Source organism: Gymnoscopelus microlampas, assembly GCF_963454915.1.
Source record: "Gymnoscopelus microlampas genome assembly, chromosome: 12".
NCBI lineage: Eukaryota > Metazoa > Chordata > Actinopteri > Myctophiformes > Myctophidae > Gymnoscopelus > Gymnoscopelus microlampas.
In genome coordinates, this window is record NC_139949.1 from 31805470 (window position 1) to 31829997 (window position 24528).

The following is a 24528-nucleotide window of genomic DNA, read 5'->3' on the forward strand; positions in this document are numbered from 1 at the left end:
TGTATTGAAACAGAATGCAGGCTTCTCCTTTTATTTATTGTTGAATGAATTTTGAAGCAAAAATGTCTGCTGAATACCTCAAACAAGGCACTGCCTGTTACCAAATCATTTACAATACTGGCATGTTTTACCCTGGTGGATTCCAGTCCTTCATATAAAATTTGCTTGACCTTAATGAAACAACAACTTGGCATACACTTTAATGACACATTTTTCTTTCACAAATAGTCACTTCTTAAATCGGAACTTTTCAAATTACATTAAATTCTTTATAGCAGAAACCATGTAGCTTCAGATATTACACACCATATGGTAAAAAGCTGAAGACAATGGCTGATGTAAAAAAAAAGTAGCTACACCTGTGCATGTCAGTGTGTCTTAGCAGATGCAGTTACAGTAAGCAGCAATGAGCAAAGTACATACAGTAAATACTGTATCTGGTTACAAATTGTCCTTCAATGTGTACAAAATACTGGTGGGTAAACATAATTACTTAATTCAAAGTCGCTGATTCTGTATTTTTTTTTAAAAGCTACAAATAAACCTACAGTGTGAATAGGCAGAAACACTCTCTTTGTATTATCTCACAGCATATGTTATTGTGTGACATCCTATAATATAAGGACTTGTACAGTATGTACTGTGTGTCTGGTGATTGACTGAATTGATTGTGGGTTGAATGGAATGTCATGTACCGTCTCTGCTGTTTGAGTCTAATAACAAGTGTCACGCCAACCTCCTAGCACAGAACTCAGCTGTTCAACTACCGCTACCAGGCCAAATAAAGATTCTACATACTATTTTAAATATTAAAAATCTATTTATGCATTTCCAAAATCCAAAAAAGAAAATCAAAATTTTAAGACACACATATTTCAGAAACTTGTAACATAACATTCTTCCCATCTGGAACAGTATGCCTATTTTGGCCAATTCTTTTTCTCTTTGAAAAAGCGACCCCCCCACCCCAAGGAATTTAATTAAGTCATGAAGACTTACAAAAAAAATACATGCTCTTCTGAGAAGGCAACCATTCTTTATAGCTTATAATGTGAACCAAATCTGAAAATACAATCTAATGTGCTTAACTGTTAACAATACACTGCTCACATTAAAAAAAATAACATTTAAAATATGTCCAGCCCATCAAAAGTAATTTATTGTCCCATAATGGTTTTCTGGTACATTTCTGCACTGTTTGGGCTGTGTGTCAAAGTTATTTGTATTTGATGGTATTACAATATGTATCCAACATCATGGGAATAAAATACACAACAGTATGTGTATTTTAGGGTAGACTGTCCTTCAACCGTTGAAGAGATGTCACATTTAAGCCGATTTATACTCCGTCTCAAGACCGTGTCGTGTGACAAAAGTAGCCGATCTACAAGCTCACACAACGGAGCACATTGTGTTGTAAGCTTGCTATTTTCAGCGCACAACAACATCATGCAACAGAGTATAAATGAAGTATAACAGGCTCATGATGTTTCACCACAGACGCATTTCACATTTACAGCAGCTTTCAAACATATGTCACATTTATGTAATGAGATTAAGTATGATGAGGCATCTCAGAGTATCCAGAGAGATTCAAACAGTTATTTGTTCTTAGTGCAATGAGGCTATGGGATGAAAATGATGTTGTACATCCATGTGCTTGTATGAATCTCTATAGATATTGATTAGCACATGTACAATCATGAGAATTTGATTGATAAACACATTATATCATTATAATGTGGGGAAGGATAGGTGTCGTGTGGAGTGTATTTTGCCTGTAATGCATGAGACTTGAGACAAAAAAGTGCCTTGTGTGTTATAGAGATGTTGCCAAAAGCAATGCCACCCATGAGGAAAGATATGTTGACCAGAGACCTATTGAATATTCCTAAATGCATTGCCTGCTGATGAACCTCTCTATGCTCACACAAATAGATAAAATCATATCTAAACTGACCTAAAAATCTAGTTAAAAAAATTGTTGTATTGATATGCATAGACTCAGAGGTTAAACAGTGTTGTCTCACATAGGTATGGGTTGTTTCCATATACAGTTAACCAAGGAAAAGAACAGCAACTTAGCATGTTGTCCTTTTGTATTATCTAGCACTGTTGCATTTCACCGCACACTACTTACATTTAAACCAGGAAGCTAGAAAGCAAGAGTTGATAAAGGTTCATTAACCTTGTTTGCTTAAATGACATAATTCCAATACATACAGTAGTGGTACACATTATTGTATGACTGTATTTAAAAAATAGGATCAAAAGGGTACAGTCATGTTTCATGTCTACTACTGAATGGAAAAAGAGGCTGGCTAAGCTAAATAGAGCAAGCCCAAGCTAGACATGTCTAGGCTAAATTGTGTCAGTTCTTTGTGATGACATCAGATTGTGAGGGAGGGGGGAGAATAATGCGAGTAGATGATTTATGACTCTTGTGAAATGTAAAAACCTTTGCCACAATACATAATCCTTCAGACAGACACTCTTTATTTATGTCTTAAGTTATGTGTTGGAGTAGATTATAATGCATTTAGCTGGGAACTAAATACTTCTGAAGGCTTTCTGCATTATAGCGGAATACTGATATACTTTGTCATGAAGGGCCACTGTGGCAGCCAGGATATATGGAGAAACACTATTACAGGCACATTTTTTAATTGAAATTGTATTGGTCCAGGAGTCTTTTATTTTTAAATTTACAATGGAATCATATTACATAAATGTGACATAAATAGGTATGGAAGTTAAAAATCCTTATTTCATGAATCATGAAATATCACGAGCCTGTTCATACTGTGATATGTATAACCCTTATGAATAAAGTATTAATAAAATATGTCCCTTTTCAACTGATGAATCACCTAAATTCAAAATGAAGGAAGATAACCCGTTACAGACTATTCCAGTTGTGACTGCATGTTGCGCTGCACTTTTGTAGAAAATGAAAATTGTGTATCTTGTTTATTTGGAAATAAAGACGCTCTAGCTTGCGTGATGCAGGGCTGAAGACTGGGCAGAATGGCCTTGCTGTCTTGCTATGGTGATTGGATAGGTTACATACATTCAAACTCATCAATGCGCTGTTTGGTGTTGCCTGACCGGATCTGTCTAAGCGTCTTGTACTTGTCCCGTCCTGCGCGCACATTTTCCGCGTGGATGAGGTCATTCTGGGTTTTCATGTTCTCGTCCCGAGCGTTGGCCAGCTCTGAGCTCAAAGCCTGGTGATACAGTAAACAAAGTGTTTAACAATTCAGCATGTAAACAGGCACACATAATTTAATTTAGCCATGAGCTTTACTGTATGCATGCTCACAGCCTACTCACAACTATAAAACAATTGTAAGTGCAACATGGACATTTTACTTCCTGACATTTTATGCACACATAAACCATTAATTTATTTTGGATTAATGTTGCTCCAGATAGGACATATTCAAATTTACATTTACAATTAGATTAGATGATTAGAGCCAATTAATTATTGTGTCTGCTGTATGTAACATCTGTGAGACAGATGTTCTAAATTTTAATATAGACTGTTGTAGTGGAGTAATTGACTGGCTATATCAATAAAAAACCTTGCAGTTGACTTGTCTTCAATATTAATATCCATTATATGCAGTGGTGGAAAAAGTACTCTGATGTAGATAGAAATAAATTATGTAGAAGTACTAAAAGTCCTGTATTCAGAATTTTACTTCAGTAAAAGTACAAAAGTAATGGCATCAGAATATACTTACTTACACTTACAAGTATTGAATTTATTTTATTTTTCAAACATTTTTGAAAACAGCCGATCTACAAGCGCACAATGTGTCACATCACAGCCATCGTGCCTAATAGCTATCGGCTATTTTCAAACAGACCAACTAATAAAATAGGGCTTAATTGGTTGATGTATGTTTTGTAATAACAATCTAAATCTACAAAGTAACTGAAGTTTTCAAATAATTGTGGTGGAGTAAAAAGTAAAAATGTACCTCTGACATGTAGTGGAGTAGAAGTATAAAGTACTGACAAATGTAAAACCTCAAGTAAAGTAAAAGTACCTAAAGATGGTACAGTATTTGAGCAAATGCACTTGTACTTTCCACCACTGATTATACGTCTCTTCAGTTAAGTAACCACTTCCTGAGCCTATACGCAAGGAAAAGGACTCACAAGTAGATGTTGCTGCACACGCTGGTTCTTCTCAGCCTCGGTCATACGCTCCTCCTCACTGCGGTCCATGTAGGCCACAGAGGCTGAGAGCTCAGCACTGGCCTCGTTCTCGTCCTCGTTCTCGTCGTCCTCGTTGTCTCCGGTCATAGGCTCCTGTATGTGAGCCTGGATCACTTGGTTTTTGAGTTGGTCTTTGGTCTTCTCCAGGTCCTCCTGCACCATGGTAGCCTGAGGGAACATGATTTAGTTCACAATCAGTGTTGCCAGATTTTGTGAGAGAAACAAGCAACCAGGGTCTATGAAAACCAAGCCCAAAAGAAGCGGCTTGGCTACATGAGCATTTTAAACTTTTATCGAGCTTGTAGATCTGCTATTTTCAAAACAAATCTTGAAAAAAATAGATTTTTAAAAAATGTTTTTGAAACAATTCAACTACACAAAACTTGTATCGGGACTTTGGTACAAAATATTTTCAGATGGGGGTCCGCAGGACCGCAGACAAATACATATTAATTTGGGAGTCCTTGACATGAAAATGTTCGAGAACCACTGGTTCAACATTAGGAAGCAAGCCCAAATAAGCAACTACACTTTAGAAACACTTGTGAACAATACTGTTCACAATTAGCTATTTTCTACTACAAGTACTGAGCCATGTCGTGAATCGTATTTCACAGGTTCTGGTTTTGTTTTCATACTCTATGGCTCGATTTCTCTTAACCTCATTGGTGCCCTCCATGGGAGGTGGTACTAAAAACATTTTTTAAATAGAGATAATAGCCAATCTAAAAACATATATATATATATATATGTATATATATATATATATATATATGTATATATATGTATATACATATATATGTATATATATATATATATGTATATACATATGTATATATATACATATATATATGTATATACATATGTACATATGTATATACATATGTACATATGTATATATATATACATATGTATAATTATTATATATATATACTAGAGGGTCGGGGCGCTGCGCGCCCCTCCCCCCTATCCGCTGCGCGGTGCTTTGGGTTTGTTGGTCTCTATAATATATAAAGCCATAATAGGAGATGTTCCCAATGGAGCTATGCCCAAATATGGAGTGTGTTGTCTGACCTCACTTGGGTCTCGTTAGGCGGTGGTCGGCGATGATGCTAAGGAACAACATGGCCGACTGTAATGTTGTGAGTTTGTGTTGGCCGCAATTAATTATGCTGCGAGGGGGCAGATGTGTGCTGAGCAGTATGAAGTGGCCTACAGACTGCGCGTAGTAATTCTGCACGTTGTGGCGTGTCTTGTTAGTGACATTGATATGTTGTTTTTGTGTTTAGTCCCACACAGTGGCAGGTTTTTTTTGGGGGTTTTGGGTTTAGAAATGTATTATAGGATAGGATAGTCTCATCCGGCGGCGTCCTAGTATTTCATAGGCACTATGCACATATGTCAAGTGAAGTCCAGCCAATCAAATTGAGCTCAGGCACTGGCATGAACAAATAGGCATAGGGACTATTGATGACATCACTATTATGTCATGAATACAAAGACCGATGCTATATATAGTGTAAAACATATTAATTCACATTAATCTCGTCCATTAATCTGGTCCTTAATAAGACATTCTTGACAATTGAATTGAAGTTTTGACTATATTTAAAAAATAACATTGGTTTGTTTACAATCTTTTTTTCAGTTTTTTTTCTCAAGGCGCAAGTTAGCAATTGACAGATTGCAGTCTTGTTTTCCCTGCAACTGCCCATTTGATGATGATACTAGTACTAGCTATATGATTTCTTACAGTCAATGTATAACTTGCTCAGGATATCACATTCCTGTTCCTGTATTTTCAAAAATACAGGAACCACCATATTCTTCTGATAGCCAGAATATCACAATGGGATACAAGATATCTTCCCAGGAAAGAAAACCTTTCCCAGCATGAAGACTGGAGCATGTTGTGTACACTCACGCACGCATGACCCCACGCACACACTCAGACAAAACAAGGTCCTAGGAATGTCCTTCCTTAGTACATCCCAAGGGGGTTGTAAGTAGTTGGTAAGAAAATGTAAACGTTTCACTTGTTTCCTTTCATACACAAGTGTTGAATGATTTGCAGATGAACAGCATGCTTACTGTACATGTATGCTGTTATTAATGAGCAGGAAACAGGATGAATGTCATTTCTAAGTGATATTCTGAAGATCAAATTCTCGATTGTGATGCTTTGGTACATACTAGTAATAGTCACGGCCCCAAGTAGCATATTTCTCCTGCAGTTTTCATGCATACGCAGACAGTAAATGTGCACTCAGTGAACCACATACATTATTGTATGTATGCACAAACACATACTATACACTAATACAGACACATCAACACAAACTCTTATTTTTAAACAGAATAGATTTCATGCTACATTTTCTGGGAACTATGATCATATGCCTTTGTTGCCAATAAAGTGATAGATATTCAGTATTTATCGTTCATCTACTGTATGAAATGTCAGACCATACCTTCTCTTGCCACTCGGTTGCTTCATCCTCCTTCTTCTTCTTGGCGTCCTCCAGTAGGGAGATTTTTGAGGTCAGGTCCGCCAACTCTGTGGCCTGAAGGAATAAAGTTTTCATTCATTTCTCTTGACATGACTTCACATTGGCATATCAGATAGACAACTCGTCATTCTGTCCCACACACACGCATACACACACTTTCAATACTTCATATATGGAAACAAGCCCCAGGGGCTTTTTGTGTTATCCTTTTAGAATAACCTTTGACTGTACTACCTGTATTGTTAACAAACGTGTTAATAAAGTATTCAATCAATCAAGACATGTAGATGTCTATAACAGTGGTTCTCAAACGTTTTAATTTTAAGGACCCCAGTTTGTCCTTGAAATTAACCCTCATAACTCTCAGAGTTACAGACCCGTAAGGATCCATTTGGTTCCTAACTATCAATAATTTAGCTGGGAACCCCCTGGAACCTACTCAAGGACCCCTGGGGATCCCCACTTTGAGAACCACTGGTCTATCAGAACAGCTCTTCAGTGGTGTCACCAACCAGGTGTTCTTGGTTCTTCATCTGGTTCTCAGACTGCTGAAGCAGAGTGAACTTGGCTTCCTCTGCCATCCTGAGGTCTTTCTCCAGACGTTCAGCGTCCTCGTTGGCGCGCTTCCTCTCCACTTCCAACTCCAAAGCCTTTTGGGTCTGCTCCTCCAGCTCTGTGTGTGTGTGTGTGTGTGTGTGTGTGTAAAAATAATAATACAAAAAAAATAAAAATGTGCAGCCATATCATGTTATGACAGTGCATTAACATATTGAGGCTTTTTGAAAGGGCTCGTGGGGACGTCACCCACCTTGTTGGGCTTTCTTTGTCTGCTCCTCAATCTGTTTTAATCGCTCTATTAATTCTTCCTTCTCCTTTTCAATCTTCTCCTTTTCTTTTTCTGCCACCTCCCTTTTCCTCTTCTCGTTCTCCAGCAAAGCCCTGATGGAGACACACAGAGTTCAGTGTATACAGTGCACATCCTGTTTGGGAGGCACTGCTCGCATCTTTGTTAAGTAAAAACGATCCCAACTTCTAATCCACACGGAGGAAAGCCTGGTTTTCATTCCACACTGATCAGTGTGATCTGGTCTAGGCCACGCCTACTAGAAAGTGATTTCCGGTCAAGTAGGTAGACTAGTCTCGCCAGTCGCTACGAGTTAGAATAAAACATGGATATACCAAACAAAGTATTCCAAGAAGTACTTGAAGAAACTTGTCGGATTCATGAAATTACTAATTACTAATTACGAGGGCAATCATTTTGGAGGAGCACGTTTTCCGCCATGGTTTCTAACAAGGAATTACGACACCTACCTCTCCATCTTCTTGTGATTCTTCTCCTCCCGGGCCTGAGCCTTCATCTGCTGTACCTCAATGGTGTCTGGTTTGCGGCGACGCATATACAGCTCATGGTTGCCCATGCACAGCGCCAGAATGCGCTTGTTGATGCGAAGTCTTGGAGCATAGAAGATAAAGTCCTACAATGGCAACATTATAAGTAATTAATACTTGTGTGCTTTGATGCAAGTATTTAACCACTTGAACACTAGCATCTCTATTCTGGGACTAACATTCTGAGAAAATAGACGATCTACACGCTCACATGTGAGCTTGTAGATTGGCTATTTTCTCTGAAGATTTTTTGTGTAGCACAAAAACAGGAGGGGGCCTAGTGTAGAGCTCTTGGTAATCCTGGCCACCTACTGTAAGTATGTGTTTCATGTGAATTTATTTGACATGCATGGATATTATGAGAGATCAGGTACTCACAGGTGCTTTCTTGTCAATTGGTTTAATGACAAACTTCTTGTCATTGAAGGAAATGTTCCTGATTTCACTCCAAGGAAAACCAATTTTGGGTGTCATTCTGTTGATGAGAAAGCAAAACAAAAGCTTTGAGCATGGTTCATATTACACACCACAGTGTCATTTCCTACTGTTTTGTTTACTTTTGTGACAAATTGTGATCCGTTTTATATACTGCATTAACAGCCATATCAAAACCTTATTATTTTGCAGTCACTCACTTATCATTCTGCTCGTAAATGTTTAGTCCTAGGGCATCCACTCCCAGCCAAAGTTCTGATCCTTTCTTGTTCTTGATGCTGAAGTAGTTGACTCCATACATCTCTAGGTCTTGAGCAATCTTCAGATACTCCATCATGGATTCCTCTCTGAGTAAAAAGAATGTTGGGTTTTCATAAGGTCAGCAAACAGGTCAGAAATGTCAAAGGAATTAGTTTATTTATTCAAATAGTTTTTATTTAACATAACATTTGGGTTAAGCCATTATTTAGAACCACATTGCAGCAATACGTGTCCAGACCTGGATCACTGATAACTGAGCTGAGTGACTGCTTGGCACTGAACAGCAGGCAAGTCAAGCTCATACCTTCTAATGACTCAACGAATTGTGTCAGTAAAGTGTGAAGGTCTAAATCCATAGCTAGCAGCTGGGCACTGGCTAGCTAGTATGACCACCATTTTCTCCCCTGTCATCAACAAGAATGTCCTGCAGTGTAGATGTCAAAACAAGCTGAACAACATTGAGTTCAACATGGGATGTATTAACTGGAAAGGGATGTGCAAAATGTTCATGACCTGACTCTTCAATGACTGAAAATTAGTCTAGGCAAGGAGACAAAACTGGCCACAGTTTAAACAGAAGTAATTGAAGCTGGCACAAGGCAGATGCTTGAGTATCATCAGCTTTTCTATTTGGCGGGTATACCGCATAACTGTCTTTGTGGGCAACAGTCAATTAAGAATCTGAAAACTGGGCACTAAAGGTGAGAAGAGCACATTTCAACACCAAGGACATATATGGCTCTCAGATCAGTCAACACTCCTTGGTTTTGCTACTGTTGAACTGACAGGATCCACAGGGGGGCTTGGCCAAGGTCCAAAATGAACTTGCAGTGTATTTGTGCTAGATTAAGACTCTGTCAACAACAGCAATGTTAGCCTCCACGTGTCTATCCAACAGTTTGGAAGGTAGCATTATGTGGTAGAATTGTGGAATATGTACTGTAACTAAATCATCATATCCAGGCATGGGGACAACATACAGTACATTTGTCCCAAGGAATAATGTTTAAAGGTTAGGTGTGCATCGAGAATTTAAGCCAACAAGGCTTAAATTGTTGCTACCGCTGGTGCTGTGTGGTTTGAACAATCTAAAAGGGATCCAGTGTTGAAAACTGGTGAAGCTTCCCTGAGCAGAAAGACTTATTTTTGGGTAGCTGGTGCGCTGAAATGAGTTGAGCTCAAGAACATGGGGAGCTGTGTGTGTTTGTGTGTATGGTTACCTCAGCATGCCCTTGTGTTCTTCGTGCCACACCTGAATCCTCTCCTCCCATTGCTCCTTGTTGAGTTTATGCTGGTCCAGCACTCTGAAAACATGAAGCATAGTATGATGAGAGCATCAAGTTATGCAGGGAAAGACTGATGGAGATTGATGGAATGAGCCTATCCTGAGAAGTGGAGACCTGTGTGTCTTCCTGCCTCTCTGCTCTCAGCTCCCTATCTCTCTACTCTCTATTGTCCACCATGGTCTGAAGACTCACCTCTAAAGACTCCACCTCACCCCTTAGGATGATACTCCCCTTGTATCCCTTCTTGATGCTAGTTTATTATGCAGATATATCTTACTTATCTATGTCATTGGTAGTCAGGTTTTTGAATGGACCATAGCCCACCAATGAGATGCAGAGTGAGCAGATGGAATTTGTGAAGTACTCCTTTAAGTCCTTATTATGCTATAAAGGTTGTGCTCTATTATTAAATATGACAGTAAAATAAATTTTTCCCCCTTTCCACTTTGACTCACTTACCCCTTGTATTACCTACGCATACCACTAGGGGTACATGTACCTCCATTTTAGAAACACTGATTTAGACAGAGATGCTCGGATCATTGTTTACCTGGTATCCAAAGTTACTTTTGAGGCTCTACTATGTTTTCTCTGCACTCTATTTATGTGCCTATTTACCCTGTTTTTTAAAGAGCTCATGCTTAGTTAGTTGGTTCTGCTTAATCCGATTTCGCACTTGTAATTGTCTACTATCCTAGTATCTAAATGAAGCAATCCTGTGTTGGTGTCAACCAGACAGCAAGGAATATCCGCTGGATTTGAAGCCCACTTGAAGGACAGAGCCGTGTCACCTCTGTTCACTTCACCGGGCCACTATTTTCGAGTTTACATGAACCACGTGACCGGCGCTCTTTCTGCCCCCTCATTGACGCAACTCTCCAATAAAAGGCTCTGGCCCAGCAGATGTCACTATTTCACCTCATGCTCCAGGAAAATTTACTCTCAATAAAAGTGAACAAGGTTTTGGACAGACTAGTTTAACATAGTTTACATTTTCATAAACACTTTATGTTTTCAAACGCTAATTTGAAGTCTTTTTTTAATTATCATGATATGCGTTTAGTAAATTATGGTCCTATAGATTGTTTTAATCAATGATAAAGTACGGTGTGCTTCTAGGGCGGATTTGAATTTGCAGAAAAATGTGGCTTCAAAACGGGTCTGTTGAGGCTCCCTTCGTCCATATTTTTTACAGTCTATATGGTGTTAACAGTGGGGTTGGTGGATTGCATTCTGGTAAAACTAGGTTCAAAGGCTTGCAATATAAGGTTGAGAAAATATTTTGCCCAAATAATGAGACAGAGCAGTCATCTATGGAGGACTAACCTCTGAGGGAGAAGTTTGTCACCGGACAGGTATCCCGTTGTGTGGACATCCTTGTTGTAGTCAGCATACTTGGCCTGCACTGCGTACGAAGCCAACAGTACAGCTGTTTCGGGAGGGCAGTAGATGTCATCATTCAAGATTCCCTCTTTCACCTGCAGGAAGAATAGCCGCTGCGTGGCGTCCTGGATCAGCTCCTCAGAAACATCCTCAGGGTAAAACTTGCCCCGAAACTTAAACAGCAGTGGGCTCTCTTTCCTTATATCCTGGGCTGTTACCTAGTGTGAGGTGTGACACAGATCATTAGTTGTGGTGGCAATGCTAACTTTACTAATGTTCCACACAAACAACAAAGCTTTATACCGTAATGCCTTTTCATTCAAAAGGAGCAGAAAGGTTTTATGGCTAGGGATTTTAAAGGAGTCACACCATGAATTTCACTTTTTTTTTATTTTTTTGGTATTTTTTGGGCTCCCCAGTGTCTCTTGTACCCCAAAAAATATTTTTTTTTAACATTCAGTCATTCATTCTCATTTCAGAGATTTTCAAAATGGGCGTGTCTGAACAGGCCATCTCAGAATGGCAAGTTTGCTTACATCACCAAACTTTCTGCCCATGTATTTTGATGTATTCTGAGTATTTAGAATTGCTCAGTAGCACCCCTCTGCCCAACAGGACGTTTTGGTATTGCAGCTGAAAGTGCTTTATAAGCCTGAGAGAATTGACTTGGGATGAGTATATCTGAGTGTTGATCTAGGCTCAAACCTTTTGAAAATGGTTTGAGGGACATACACCATATGATATTAAATATCAAATATTTTTTTTAAATTCATGGTGTCTCCTTTAATGATTAACTGTTAACTAACGATACAATTTGTAATCGATTAATACAATCAGTTCATGTTTTTTTTCTTCCATTAGAAAAATCTGAATACAGTTTTCTAAACATTGATTTAAGAAATAAATGTTTCATGTAGGCCTATAGGCAAGAGGATTCACACATCATCATAGGCCCTATTATGTGTGAATCCTCTCGTTACTTCTATTGGAAAATATGGAACTTTTGTTGGATTGGTAATTTTTTTTAATGGGTCACACAGCAGACATTTATCTATTATAGATGCATTTTCTTTCTCGTTAAAGATTTATTCACCGTTAACATGTTTTAATTAACATTAATCATGTTTAAATGAGCATCTGTACTTAAAGGGGTATTTAACTTTCAAACATGTTTGGGGTAATTTCAACGTCTACTCCGGGGGTGTGTCTGATAAAATGAATACCAAATATCTAAATACAGGGTCCCCACGGTCATGAAATTCCTGGAAATATTTTGAAATTAAAAAAGAAATAATCCAGTACTGGAAAAGGTTTGGAATTGATCAAACTTCATCAAAGGTCCTGGAATTTATCAAGGGTCCTGGAAAAATATTTGGCTATGCATTGTTTTTGGCTATTGATTTTTTTTAATACAAAACCTTTTCATAAACATGTATAACATTACACGAAATATGTAACATAAGTAGTTTTTCGCCGAACAGGCTCTGTAACACCCCATCCGCACTGCCAGCGATGCGACGTGACGCGACGCGAGTGGGCGATGAAATCTCATTAAAATACATGTTTTTGAATGAGACTGTCCTGACCTACCGCAAGCGACAACGAACCGTGCAACGACGTCGTCCAACCCTCCTATTTTCGCTCGCAGGCTCTATTTGAGCGAGGTTTCGCGGCTGTGCCCCACCCCCAAACACTTTTTATTGTTTTTTATGTATTTATTTTGCTACACTGCCTATCTTTGGGCATTGTACATAGGAGTAAGAGACACATTATTGCGCTGAATGATTGTTATATAGGCCTGGAAATTGGGCTAAATATTCTGGAAAAGTTTTGGAAATTCATTGCTAAAAATGTGTGGGGACCCTGTAAATACTGAATCAAGCAACTTAAAAACTGTTTGGGGTACTCACAAAAGCCAGAGTATACGTTAAAATGACCCCAAACATGTTTGAAAGTGAAATATCCCTTTAACCCTGCAAGGCCCAGTGTGATCGCACGATCACATGTATGTTTTATAAAGAAATTAGTTTAAATCATTTTTCTTTTCTGTTATTTTTTATTTTTTTCACCTCTAAATCTTCATTGGGTCCTATTGTTGAGTCTTACAATGCCATTGGCCAGGATATTTGCATATAAATACCCCCCACAGAGCCAGGAATCATCACAACTTGAAAAGAATCTGGGCCTTGCAGGGTTAAGGCTAATTCATGTTTTGGCAAAAAAAATTAAGTCTACAGAAATTCCAAATTTTCAACAGGAAAAAAAGCACTCACCTTCTTATTGAGCTTCAGCCATGTAGAGAAACCTTTTGTATCCTGGTATTGGAGGCCAAAGTACCATACCTCACGCAATCCAATTGTCTTTACAACCTAAAAAAAAAGGTAATGAAAAAGTGTCAATATATTTGTAAATAAATCTTTACATTTCACATTGTCGCAACAAGTTTAGCTTCACATGAGTTCCATGAGCAGCAGTGAACCACAGTTAGGGGTTGTGTCTTGTCAGGGATTCCTCCACACATTGCCATGGCCAGGAAGCAAAGCTGGGACCTTATGTTTCCCAGGTAGGCTCTCAGTCTCTACCCATTCAGCTATGGCTGCCCCACATAACTCCAGTGATGATGTGTACCGATTTGTGTGAGTTTTGGACAAAATCTGTAGTAGTAGCAAAATGTGTCTTGAAGAAAATGCTAAATTATTTTTTCATTATGCAACCTTTGGTTGAAGCTAAACATATTCCTCAGATGATGGCTCCTACTGATTTTGGTGACTCAATGGCCTTTCCTCTAGCACCATCCATAGGACATCATTTCCAATTGCACACATGATTTCTCAAAATAAAATGGGCAGATTCCAATGAAATGTAATGCACTCAGCAAGGATGAACCCTACTGATTTTGGTGACCCCATAATAATGAATAGTTGCAGCCCTAGTGTAAAGATAATTCCTCCTACCTGGTCAAAGAGCTGCTTCCCCGTTGTATTGGGCTGAATTGCGAACTCCAGTTCCGCATCCATTGTGGTCACTCTCACACTAATCTGTAGACAGTCACAAAATCAAACAATGAGCAAGACAAATAAATTGACACACTAGATGGCTACTCTGAACAACAGTTGAGTGGCTTTATTGACATTAAAAGGAAAATATCAGAAACAAAAGCAGTTTCTTTGGTTAAAAAAAGAAATATCGGCTAAAGAAATTAAGTTCTGAAATAGACATTTTATATAAAGTGTGGACAGCTTCATATAATGACCCTCTGTAAAACTCGCATTAGAAAGATAGCACTCTCATTCTCTTCCGTTGTAGCAATTTTATTTAAAGCGGCACTATATAACCTTCCTCTTCTACCCCGGATTTGAACCTGGTTTCCTTCTTAAATGCCAGCTTGCTCGGGGGGAAAAATGTAATCTTGACCATCAGGTCAAACTTTGTGTTTTAAAGTGAATTACCCCTTTAAAATGTTAATCAGACTAATCAATTTAGTCAACTATCCACCTGTTTCTTGGCTGTGTGTTTTCCACTTCCTGTCGGATTTCATTGGATATCATTAGTCATCTGACCGGTTTCATTGGATTTCATTGGATCAAAAGACAGGAAGTGGAACACAGTGAAAAGCCTAGGAAACAGGTGGATAAAGCATCAATAATGCTTTTTCAGTGTTACTAATTGATATAACATTATGGAAAAGAATTATACAAAATGACCAAAGAGCTCACTTCTCGATTATTCAATTCATTAATCAAAACAGAAATTGATAGACTAATTACTAGGAACATATAATCGATAGTTGCAGTCCTACAATCTTTATTACTAAACAGGGAATAAACAAGGGTAAACAAGGAAAATCAAGGACTTGAAAAAATATATTTGTGGTTGATACATTTCAGCTCAGATACACTGTGTTTCAGTATAATCACATTTTTGTCACATTTACTGCTTGTAAAAGTGAAGGTGAATGACTCATCACTAGTATCAATTGCTGACTCACTGGGAAATTGTGATCAAAACTACCAAGTGATTTTTTTCTTATCGTACCATCCCCATACTGTTATAGGGTAAGTGATCTTGTTTGGTCATAACAAAACTTTCTTTGTTTGTTAAAAGGTTATAGCATTGCATTCTGATAGTAATCATTGCTATAGAGTGTTTGTTCAGTAACAGTGGTCTCCCCATCTCTCCAGCGCTTTAATACACAGAAAATACATTACCAGGTTGGTTGCACATTTTCAACCGACCAATATGTCTGAGTCATAGTGTCGGGGGCTTTGTCAGAGTACCCGTTTATCTGTGTCCCTTTTGTTCCCATATATGGAGATGTTTGTTCCTGTCTGTCTACCTGTGTCCCCTTTATGCCAATATATGGAGATCTCTGTATCTGTCAGTCCTTGTCCCTTTTTTGCCCATATATGGAGATTGCTGATGTCATCAGTATATGCCCATATATGGGCATGCCCCCTTTTGTGCCCCTGTATCCTATATTTGTTCTGTCTCCTGATTGGATCAAATTGGTACCCCGACCTGGAAATGCATTTAATGTTTATTAAAGAGCTGGAGAGACAGGGAGACCCCTGTTACTGAACAAACACTCTATAGCAATGATTACTATCAGAATATATAGTTATTTAACTTACACTTACACTACCTATGAACTGACATTCTTAGCAACCTTCAGATACATTATCAAATCATTACGGTATCATAACATGCAATTTTGACGTAGGAGATAAAGAGAAAGATAATGTCTCTTGAGAGATACCATAGTCTGTCCTACAAACATGGCAATCTGACTGACTGTCTCTCTATAGAAGTGAACTTATCTACAGGAAGTAACCACATCCTCTGGTGGCTGAGCCTATGAGGCAGTGCCACTGCATGCTGTGCTCCCTTGAGAGCAGCTTTACATCCTGTTATGTAGAACACTACTTGTCAGTGTTAATTTCTTCTCAAGTGCGGCAGTAGAATTTCATGGTTAGTAGGAACAGATTGCTTGATTGCGAGGTCAGATATTATAGACACATCTTTACATATGTAGCCAGAAATACCATATGAAACAAAGGTTCAACGGATGAGAATCCCATAAGTTTCCACCCTTAGCTAGAAGAGTATACATGCTAGGACTTGTATTTATTTTTTTATCCTCGCTCTCACTGTATTCTCTCAATGTATTTCATACCATACTGTGTAAAGCGATAAACTATGTAGGCATTTCTATCCTCTCTCAGAGATGACAAAAACATCAGTATGCCTGTATGGCAACAAAAAAAAACTACGGCGGTCTGAGGCCCACGCCTGGTCTGACCCACAATGGTATGCATTATTTTCCAGTTGTGCAGCTGATTAGAGCTGCGTTCTTTCCCATTTGTGTCAGCAGGACCCCATTTTACTGCTCAGGAGCTGCCACGTCCTGTCGTCACTAGCAGCCAGTGGTGGAAAAAGTACTCACATTTTTTACTTAAGTAAAAGTATCAATACTGCAGTCTAGAAATACTCTGTTGCAAGTAAAAAGTCCCGTAATCAAAATTTACTTGAGTAAAAGTACAAAAGTAATGGCATCAAAATATACTTAAAGTACCAAAAGTAAAAGTACTTTTTGTGCAGGATGTCCCATTTCACAAGTTCAAAATGTATAAAATTATTTTGAAAATAGCAGATCTCCAAGCTCACAATGCGTCGCATCGCGTCGCATTATTTGCTTGTAGATCAGTTATTTTCAAATGGACTAAATATATATAGGGCTGAGGTGGTTAATGTATGTTTTGTGATAATAATCTAAATCGGCAAAGTAACTAGTAACTAAAGCTGTCAAATAATTGTGGTGGAGTAAAAGTGCAATATTTGCCTCTGAAATGTAGTGGAGTAAAAGTATTGAAAATGGGAAATACTCCAGTAAAGTAAAAGATCCTCTGAAGTACAGTACTTGAGTAAATGGAGGGAGAACAGTTATGGTTGGAGTGACGCCTACATTCTGTGCTTGCCCTTAAGCGCCACTTAGATGCCAAAAGGGCATCATGGCATCTTATTAGGATGACATGGTACACAGTGAAGTCTCAGTGTTAATTGAACTCTGGTGTGCAAATGTACATTTGTACACTCTCTGAGTTACAAGTTGACACATTAACACAGAGGATTTTACTGTGTATAACATGGATATTACCCTGCACTGACTGAACTCGTATAGCCATCATGCAGACAGCCGCTTTCCTGAATTAAAAGAGTTCATCTTGCATTAAGAAAAGGGAACTGAACTAAAAACAATTCAGCCTGATAAGGGTGTGCCTCACATAGCCAGAAACACTTAGGACACTATTATTAGCACATGCACAACACCCCACTCAGAATCCGGAGGACCACGGATAAGGCTATACTATGCATACACACACACACACACACACATATATATATATATATATATATATATATATATATATATATATATATATATATATATATATATATACTTAAATAATACTCTATGATACCTAATTTTAGATAAGCCAGCAGTTACATGTCCACATGTGATCAAAAACAAGTTAACAAAATACCCTGACCACCAAACATACAGGTAGGTGCTGATATTTCAATGTGATTTTCTGAAGTCACTTTGAATTATTGCATTGAATTGTGAAAGATCATGATAACTTCCACTGATAAAAGAACTTGTATGCACTTTATACCCATCCACAGTGTATGAGTGAACATAAACTGGTTCACCGAAATGTCTGTATGATGCTTTTTTATCCCCTGCTATAAAATAAACAAATATAAAAGCCGAAAATCAAGCATTTGGGAGTGTGTGCCTCTATTTTTGTAATACAGAATGTTTGTGAAGAATTACAGCTTTAAATATATACAAACAAGATTTGATAATAAAATGTAGATGCAGCAGGGATGCAAAGATTACACTGAAATTATTTCTTAACTGGTTCAATTAGTTCATAGTCAATGCAGCCGGATGAATCAAGCCACCCTATGCAAGGATACTTGATCAAGGTTGGAAGGTCAAGCGATGATAACACATCCAATGAATTAATAATCAATATACATTACTCATTTCCAGGTGCAGATTTGGAGTACCTCCGTAATCCAAACTACTGTAGTAAAAACTTTATTCTACAAACATAAGGCTACTTGATAAGTCTTCCCCACCAAAATACATATCACATTTCTTCCATAGACAAATACATATCTAGATGGGCACTTACTCTTATAGTGGTTTGATTTTCTGAAGCTATTTTGCAGATGTTCCAAGTACAAAACAGTCCATATCAAGTTAGCTGTTTGTCTCTACCACGGCAAGCTTACAAACTGTTAATCTGCTGTGCTATGTGCACTGCAGATTCTTTTAATCCCTTGCCCGCATACCTCTGTGTTTTCCAGTTCACCCTTTCTGGTTTGCCATACTTTGTTAAATTGCTGGTGTTCCAAACAAGAACATTGTATCTGCAATGCTTACTACATGAAGAGGTACCGTGGTGAGTTACGCTTACATTTTGTGTAGAGTTCATTCTGTTGATACAAATTTATCAAATAAGGGATTAACTATCATTTAGATTATTCACCAACTGTGACAAGACACGAGATGGGATGATGCTGAAAATAATCGGTAAAATAATCATGATGATACTAATAGTTAAATTGCTATCGTCATAAAGGCCCGTTGAAAAATACTGTGCTGTGTCTTGAGGATGTTTTCAATGTAAGCTTTTGAATGACGTTCACAACGTCAGAGGGAACATACCGTAATTTATAGTGTGTTCAGTGTTTTTAAAGCATGTGTTATTAAGAATGGAATGTCTGTGTGTGAGTCAATGCACTGTTTCTGGGTCCTCCTATCCCTATGATAAGCCAGATAAACTGCTGGAAAGTGTTACATTCATCAATTTTTAAGTTAACTGCTCATTTGAGCAAAAAATATATGAATACAAAATAAACATAGGGCTGTATCTTGATCATGTGTTGTAATTTCTGTTGGCGGCTATACAGCAGAAGGAGAAGCACCATGCTGGGTGTTTCAGGGAGGAGAGGAGGTAGCTGTGAAACCCCATATAAGGCAGCAGGCTAGGAAACTACTAGAAAGGAACTGATGCAATTGCAGAGACCTTGAGTCACAACATGACTTCCTTGGGAAATTGACGTGTTGCCAAAAGTAGTCCAGCAAAGGAAAAGTTTCTGAATAAGCACTGTTTTTGTGAACTGCCGGAACAAAATAATGTTTGTAGGCAACTAGGCTACTTGTCAAACTTTAAACGGCAAATGAGAATAAACTAAAATTGGGTGAGTGAAAACCAAACTAATGATGAATTACTTTAATTAATAAAATAATAGCTACATCATTCTAGAGACTATGCAAAAACATTCTGTCAACAAAATGTACAGTTCAGAATCTCTGTGCCTGGACTACAACTGCAAAGAGAAAAGCACTAAATTTCAGATTATTTATACTGCTTTAACCACAAATCCTGGCTACTGAGCACTGATCCCTCCTTCCTAAGGGCGTACCTCGGCTGTACCACCTCAATGACTGTTACATTTCAAAGCTGCCTTCCTCCTTTCACATCTTATGCCTCATTTACTGCATCTTGGCACTGTGAGCTCTTTAAGTAAATCCCTGGTTGCGTTGGTCATAACATCATGCCCACTTTTCAACTGGTGCTGATAATCTCTGGTGTGATTGTTTTTTTGTCCTTACAGTCTTCTTACATTTCCGAGTCTCTGTCGTCCTCTAGATGCTCTGACTTGTTCCTAATTAGTTATAGTTCCAGCTGTAGTCCTGAATGAGGACACCTAACCTAGGCACTAGTTTGTATCCTCATTGAAGAATGGATGCATATTGTAATTTGATGTAATGCTGTGAACATTTCATCTTACAAACCTTCATGTTATAACTTGTATAACTCCTTTATATAACTTCTTCCTCTCAAACTCAAAAAGTTTGAGAACATGCTTTAACACATCATGTAGTTTCCTCCAGGTAATGTTCTACTTGCTACCTAAAGTATTTCCTCTTATCTAAGGGTATTGCTTTGTTCCGAGCAGACTTGTTTGTGCCAAGAGTCAAGGCCTCTGTGACAATGCATTTGCCCTAAAGATACCCCATGTCTACAGGCAGAGTGTGCTTACTTAACTGAATTTTCTGGGGTCCATGTCTGTCCAGTTGGTAGAGTGTAGCTACAACCCTTCTTAAGCCTTATTTATAATGAATTGTACTGGTACGACAAAGTATAAATGAGCCTTTACTGTTGTATTCTTTAGCATGTATTGTCCACTCAGCTCATATGCTTGTTAAAATAATTAAAAAAGCAATATTAAATATGTCTAATCATACAGTAGCCTAAACATCACAAAATTATAGAAAAATGATGTTACACCACCAAATCACTTCTTTGTACATTCAATACGTTACTTTATCAAACTTTATCATAACTTTGAAGGAGCCTCTTTTCGTCCAAACAACATTTTGGGTAGATTTACAGCTCTGATTAACTGATAACCCACAGCATGAGGCCAGGTTATCCTGATGTCTGATAGCCTGGCTCATTCTCATGTCGTTCTCCAACTGTGTGTGTGTGTGTGTGTGTGTGTGTGTGTGTGTGTGTGTGTGTGTGTGTGTGTGTGTGTGTGTGTGTGTGTGTGTGTGTGTGTGTGTGTGTGTGTGTGTGTGTGTGTGTGTGTGTGTGTGTGTGTGTGTGTGTGTGTGTGCGTGCGTGCGTGCGTGCGTGCGTGCGCGCGCACGCACGCACGCACGCACGCACGCACGCACGCACACATACGTGAGTGTATACCAGCTGAAAGTTTTAGATGTGTTTACTGAAAATGTAACAGAAAAATAAGAGTGTGTGTCCTCTAATTGTGTGTGCACAATGCATTGACTACAGAGCCAGACCGATAAACCATTATTTGCCTTTTTTGACGACATCGCATCGGTATCTGCAGTTGTGCAGCCATGTGTCCCAATTTTTAACCACTTTCAATCTGGCTAGGTTTTTCTTATGTTGACAATTTTCAAAAACAGCTTATCTATAAACTCACAACGTGTTGGATCGCGGTGCAATGTGAGCTTGTAGATCTGGTATATTATTAAATGTTTTAAATAAGGCTTAAGTGGTTAAATAAAATAGAGTTTAGTTTATGTGTGTATTTAATATTTACTTGTTTGCCTGGTCATTGTATAATTCAAGTTAAATGTTATTTTCTTATATTGAAGTTTAATATAGTATAATTAAATACTTTATCTATCAAAACGTTATGGTGTTTATTTTTTATTATAGTGTGTGCTTATTTTTCTAACAATTTTTCTAATTGTTTTAAAGGTTTTGCACTTTTTTAAAAATAAAATATCGTCCATATCCGTTATCATTGGTCTAGGACAGTGGTTCTACTTGGGGGTGTTCCAGGTGCTGGTTGATCTGCTATTTTTGAATAATATTGGAAAACATTGACATTTTGGCTCTCTATATATTTTTTGGCTAACATTTTAACACCACACATCTTGTACACACAGTTAATGCTGTAAACAACACAAATCCCACAATATATTTTCACATCCATGGCCAAATACATATTAATGTGGGGCTCCTTGACATGAAAAAGTTTGAGAACCCTGGTCTAACATTATCCAAAATCAGGATTCGCATCAGACACAAAAATCTGGCACTGGTCAGGCATTGACATCAAAGATAAGATTTAGACAGGGGTCCAGTGAGGAATTCTCTGCCCAGTGCACATGAAGTGTGTCTGGGACCATCTCATTGGCACCTACAGCCTATAACAGATCTGAGCCAGTTCAGAGCCCTGGGTACTAGACGGTACATTAGCCCCTCCACCCTTTGACAGGAAGCTATTTCTAGCAGTCATCTAATAATCCTAAATTGTCAACTATTTGTTTTTCATTAAAAGGAAAAATGTTAAGACTTCTATGTTGAATGCGTACATGGCCTGGGTGACAGGGTTTAAACATGCAGTGTAGTTTAGATAGGAAGCACATAGAGGGAGCAGCATCACCCTCGCTTCTTCCCATGACTTTACTGTATACTAAGTGTTTTCTCTTATTGCTCAACAACAGCATAATTAAAGGATGTTATACAATTTCCAGATTTGAGTGTGTATGATCAACAAAAATGCTATCCAGGGCAGTTTTAGCTAACAAAAGTACACAAGGAAATGAGTTGACACAATTATGACCTTTGGTAACATTTGAAAAAAACAGTTGTGTTTGTTGTTTCGATGTGTATGAGCATGCAAGGTCAATAATATGCTAAAAAAGCAATGATTCTATTCTCTTTTTTTCTATTGGCTATAACAAGTCACATGTGTTCATAGAAAAGTATGGCTGTTATTATTCATTGTAGAGTAGAATAGATTAAATTAGGATTGATTATGCATGAACACATTAACTTACTGACATTTTAGTTGAAAATCAATGACGAAAGCAATTACATGGCTGTAAAGGGGGAAAAAAACTGTCTTCATAGGCCAATAAACTGCTGGCCCAGAAACACATCAACCAAGTTAACAGAAATTTGGTAATAGTTCAGTTAGTCTGTTCCCAAAAACATGAATTACCACTCAGTTCTATAATTGACCTATTGGTGAAACGGTGATGTCATGCAGTGCACATTTTAAACTGCACCACAAATAGAAGAATACACATTTTGTGGATTAATAGGATGGCTATCTAAACTGTACTATATATAAGGAAATCATTTGGTTGTCACTGCTTTCAGTTTCAAACCAGAACAGGCAACAACTCTCTCCTAGGCACTATCATAGTCACTTTTTCCATCTGTGCCTGTTATTTCTCTATAAAGCAGTAGTAAGCCTACATCAGAGGGAAACTACAACAAAGTTTTCTCATCATAGTTCACAACAATTAGTTGTATAGTCCAGTGGTTCTCAAAGTGTATTCCAGTGACTCTCTGGGTTCCTTTAGGGGGTTCTAAATTGACCCTCATAAGTCTGTAACTCTGACAGTATAGAAATGGAACCAAATGGATTTGTACACTGTTAGACTTAAGGAGAGACCATGAAATGTAAAAGTTTGAGACCCACTGGTATATAGTCTGTGTATATAGTCTGTGTAACACACTCTGGGCGGAACCCCAACATGATAAATCAAATCCCTCCTTATGCTAGAGTTCAGCTCATTGTAAACGAGAGGCCTAGTTTGTCAGGCCACAATCTCACTTCCGTTCATTTATTCTCCGGCTATATTTAGCATGATGAGTAAATGTGATTTGAAACTTTTTCAGTTGTTGGAGAAAAAGGATCCGCCCTGTTACATTCACATTAAAGTATTATAATCCACGTATAGCCTAAATATGTTAATATTACACATACATATGATGAAAAGAAGTAATGATGATGAACACACACATACACACACACGCGCGCGCGCGCACACACACATAGAGAGAGAGAGGGAGAGAGAGGATTTTTGAATCTAACAGACTGCGAAGACATAGAATGAATTTTAGAACCGTTAGATCTTACCGTCTTAGGCATTTCTGCTTTCGTCCCGACCCTTGATTTATTATGGAAAAAACTAAACCAAAAAGTTAAATTGCAGGGAAACCAAAACTAACGGGACCCGAAGAAACTTTTGCCCATCAGAACAACAATGGCATGGAATGTAACGTCCTCCTCGCGTCGCAACAAACTTTGCGCTGCTAAACTGTTATCTATAATAAGCTGTTCTCCAGGTCAGCCTGTGAAACGTTTGTCCGCCAGTAGTACAAGCTGTAGCTGATTCTTTGTTTGGTGTTGTGTGGATTCAGTGGAAAGCAGACTAGAGGGGGCTGCCCATAGAGTTGGAATATATCTAGAGGGCGGACTGCCCCGCCCCCACCAATTCATTTCAATGAAAGTTGCTCACAAGCGCACGAAGCACCCGGAAGTACCACTACATCCTGGATTGGCGCTTAGATTGGCTCCAATTTTGGAGCCAATAGAGCAGGCGCACTAGCGTTTCAGACGGTAAACGCACGCGCAATAGCGTTTTAAATGCGGATGTCCTGCAATCTCAGATTTGACCA

The 24528-nt window shown here is 38.3% G+C and overlaps 1 protein-coding gene across 1 annotated transcript; it reads right to left on the reverse strand.

Moving 5' to 3' along the window:
* msna (moesin a) lies at positions 1–24307 on the reverse strand. The gene is made up of 13 exons (XM_084074868.1): positions 23987–24307; positions 14452–14535; positions 13771–13866; positions 11441–11715; positions 10049–10132; positions 8768–8914; positions 8511–8607; positions 8055–8218; positions 7549–7679; positions 7253–7413; positions 6702–6794; positions 4171–4398; positions 1–3227 (listed from the first exon to the last, which is right to left on the reverse strand). Exons 1-13 carry the CDS (start codon positions 23996–23998, stop codon positions 3063–3065), a joined length of 1737 nt encoding a protein of 578 aa, XP_083930994.1. The 5' UTR covers positions 23999–24307; the 3' UTR covers positions 1–3062.
* Between the last annotated feature and the right edge of the window lie 221 nt (positions 24308–24528).

Coding starts and splice junctions, on each gene's coding strand:
- msna (XM_084074868.1), bottom strand. Junction 13,867..14,451: donor GGAAGCAGCTCTTTGACCAG/GTAGGAGGAATT, acceptor CTTTTTTTTTAG/GTTGTAAAGACAATTGGATT. Junction 6,795..7,252: donor TGAAGAACCAAGAACACCTG/GTTGGTGACACC, acceptor TTATTCCTTCAG/GCCACAGAGTTGGCGGACCT.